The sequence below is a fragment of the Jatropha curcas genome, chromosome 10, assembly GCF_041381405.1.
Source record: "Jatropha curcas cultivar XTBG-Jc1 chromosome 10, XTBG_Jcur_1.0, whole genome shotgun sequence".
Classification (NCBI taxonomy): Eukaryota; Viridiplantae; Streptophyta; class Magnoliopsida; order Malpighiales; family Euphorbiaceae; genus Jatropha; species Jatropha curcas.
The window spans coordinates 9674532-9677623 of NC_143160.1; the positions used below are offsets into that span (position 1 = coordinate 9674532).

The 3092-nt window shown below is 26.5% G+C and overlaps 1 protein-coding gene across 1 annotated transcript; it reads right to left on the minus strand.

The window, feature by feature from the left end:
• Positions 1–2087: 2087 nt before the first annotated feature.
• Positions 2088–2614, minus strand: LOC149493057 (uncharacterized). The gene has a single exon (XM_089715694.1). The coding sequence runs from the start codon at positions 2601–2603 to the stop codon at positions 2154–2156; it is 450 nt and encodes a 149-aa protein (XP_089571820.1). The 5' UTR covers positions 2604–2614; the 3' UTR covers positions 2088–2153.
• Positions 2615–3092: the final 478 nt, after the last annotated feature.

Below are 3092 nucleotides of genomic sequence, written 5' to 3' on the forward strand. Positions count from 1 at the left end.
AATGAAAATGGATTTATTATTTTTTTACACAATTAACCAAAAAAAAAAAAAAAAGATAGTATAAATGCAATCAAAGTGATATCAAAGTGCAAAAGTGACAAAATACTATTATGGCAAATCAAAATAGATTTTTTTTTTATCTTTTTACACTATTAAAAGAAAATAAAAGAGTATAAATATAATTAAACAAGATATCAAAGAGTAAAACCTGGAAACTACTGTAATTAAAAATGAAGGCCATAGAATTAAAAATGTCAATTAGTAACAAATTGACATCACTGTAATAATAAGATATTAAAGAACTAAAATGAAAAAGGAATATTGTAATTAAAAAAAACATAAGAGGCTTAATGGAAAAATCGCTGTTACATGAACAGTAATTTACCCAGGCCCTTTAATGTATATAATAAAATAATGTCTAATTTTTATACTTATATTAGTTAACAGGGTTATTTTATTATTAATATTTTTTTTTTCACTTAGGAGCATTTACATATGACACAATGGCAAAAAGTAATTAATTACGTCAAACCTTGTAGGCTTAAAATTTGTTTACCATAATAAAAAATTAATTAATTAATTAATTTCCTTCTTACCCATCCCCATAATATGAGAAAAACAATGGCAGTTGATTTTTTTTCTTTTAATATTATTCAAAAATAAATATTACTCCATTTCCATGTATTAACATAAATTTTTTATGAGTTAAAGAATTATGCATCCATACATAAATTTTAAATAAATATTTTCATCATTGAATATGCATGAAAGTAATTATTCTACAATATCATGCAATATTCATTTAAATGAAAGCTTGTTATTTATGATAATTTACAATATAAATGAATAGATAGAGATTATAATAATTTATTTGAGATATTGGAGAAAATTATAATCAACCTCATAGTCATGAAAATAGTCATTAAATTAAAATCAAATTAATTGGTTACATTGTCCTGTGCTAATAGAATAATACAAGTAATTTATTAAAATAAAAATACTATGACATTAATGAATATAGTAGTATAAGATTTAAGAGCTTGGAAAATGTAGAGAAATAATAATTTTTCATGGTTTAAAGATGAAGATGCGGCTTTTAATTAGATGTAGTTATCAACACTAGCTTCTCAAGTTGTGCAATTACCATAAGCTTTTCAAACAGAAATCAATTTACCAAAGTTTCTCAAATAGAAACAAGTTAATTTGTGATCATTGATAGTTTTATTTGATAGTAGGGAGATGTACGAACTAACTACAAATTAATTAGCTACTATTTATTTTAAGCAATAAATTCATTTTTGTTGACATTACACCTTTATCATAATATATATTTTTCAAATTTATTTAAATTAATAAGGATAAATTTATAATTGAAACATTTGACGTTTCAATTTATTGAAGCATCCCTCACTTTCTCCTTCCCCATATTGCCTCCAACTACACAATAGAGACTCATTAAATTACTCCCATTACATTCATCTCGATTTTATCAATTTCAACCATTACATTCATCTCTATTTTATCAATTTCACGAGTTTAGATCAAACACATATCATTGGTTGGGATAACAAAATTCTCATGAAAAAAGAATTTATTAAATTTACATGTCTGTTCTTTCAAAAAGAAAAAAAAAAAGATTTAAGGTATATGAGATGCAGAAATGAATAGATGATGAACAAAAATCTCAAGTGAATGGAGGAGTGAGGTCTATTTAATAAAGGCATAGAGACTAACGGAGGAGTGATCCTTACAAGCACGTATCATATTCGTAGCGATCATCAGCACCATTTTTTTATTCAAGAAAGGTCTCTAATTACACCCATGAGTTGATCTGCAAAATCTCTACTCCAACCTGTATTTCATGCCAACAAAAGGCTTTAATCTCCTTTTCTTTATTGAAAAGAAACTCAGAAGAAAGATATTATTAGCAAAAAGAGCATCTCTATTCATGTAATGTTATTTTTTATTTAATAACAACTCAGAACAATAATTCTAATTAGACAGCTAGCAGAAAAAGAAAATGAACAACGAAATAAATCTATAGCAAAATTAGAAGTGTTGTTATCAAACAAGAGAGATGAAAAATGTGTACAGAAGTAACTAAACATTGCAATAAATCTATCAAACTAAAGAAAAAAATTACAAATATAAATTTACAACCCATTTATCCAACTCCAGAAGTTCAACACAATGATAAGAATTGAAGTTGGTAAACTCAACATTAAAACAGCAAAAATTCCCAAGGCCAAGCTAGGTCTTGTATTGATCAAGATTGATTGCAAAATCCCTAGAGCTTCGCATACATCAGAAATGTAATTTGCATAATAATATTGCTTTTCCCATTCCATCCAATTAGAGGGAGCTTCTTCTTCATAGTTAGCTTCTACCATCTTCATCTCCTTAATTCTTTTTTTAAGAACAAGCATATTTTCGTCGATCAATTTTCCATCGTAGTCGCCTTTTTTCGATGCTGAAATTTTTAGGGAACTTTTATTGTAAGTATTAAAACCAATAGCTTTGTGCAAGTGAAGGAATTTGACAGAAACTGGGTGGGGAATTGAAGAAAGAAATGATGAGTGTAGAATAGATTTTGATTGATCCATTGTTTGCTTGATTTCAGATTTGAAAATGGGTTTGAATATTTATAAGAGAGGTTTCAGATTTTACACATTGAAATTGCCATACGTTAAACAATACATTATTAATATTGTTAACGCGTAATTTTGTTGTGGAAAATGTCACTGCCTTTGCTTTATTTTATTAGCTATATCTAGAAATAGAATGTTCTTCAAGAAAGAGCCAAACTTTGCATTTTGCATGTAAGGTGTGGCTAGTCGTTCCATTTGGATAATACTGAATACTATGCCATGTCATGCAGCCTTTTTTTTTTTTTTTTTTAAATAATAGTAATAATAATAACAATAACAATATGTCCATTAGCATTTTATAAGGACAATAACTCTTTCTTCTAAATTAGATAATACAATATTAAATATTGCTACCGTCCGTTTTTAACCGTTCTTCAAGGCTTTCCTAGGTTAAACAAGCAACTAAATTATAATAATAATTTTTTTTTGAGGATAAATAAAATA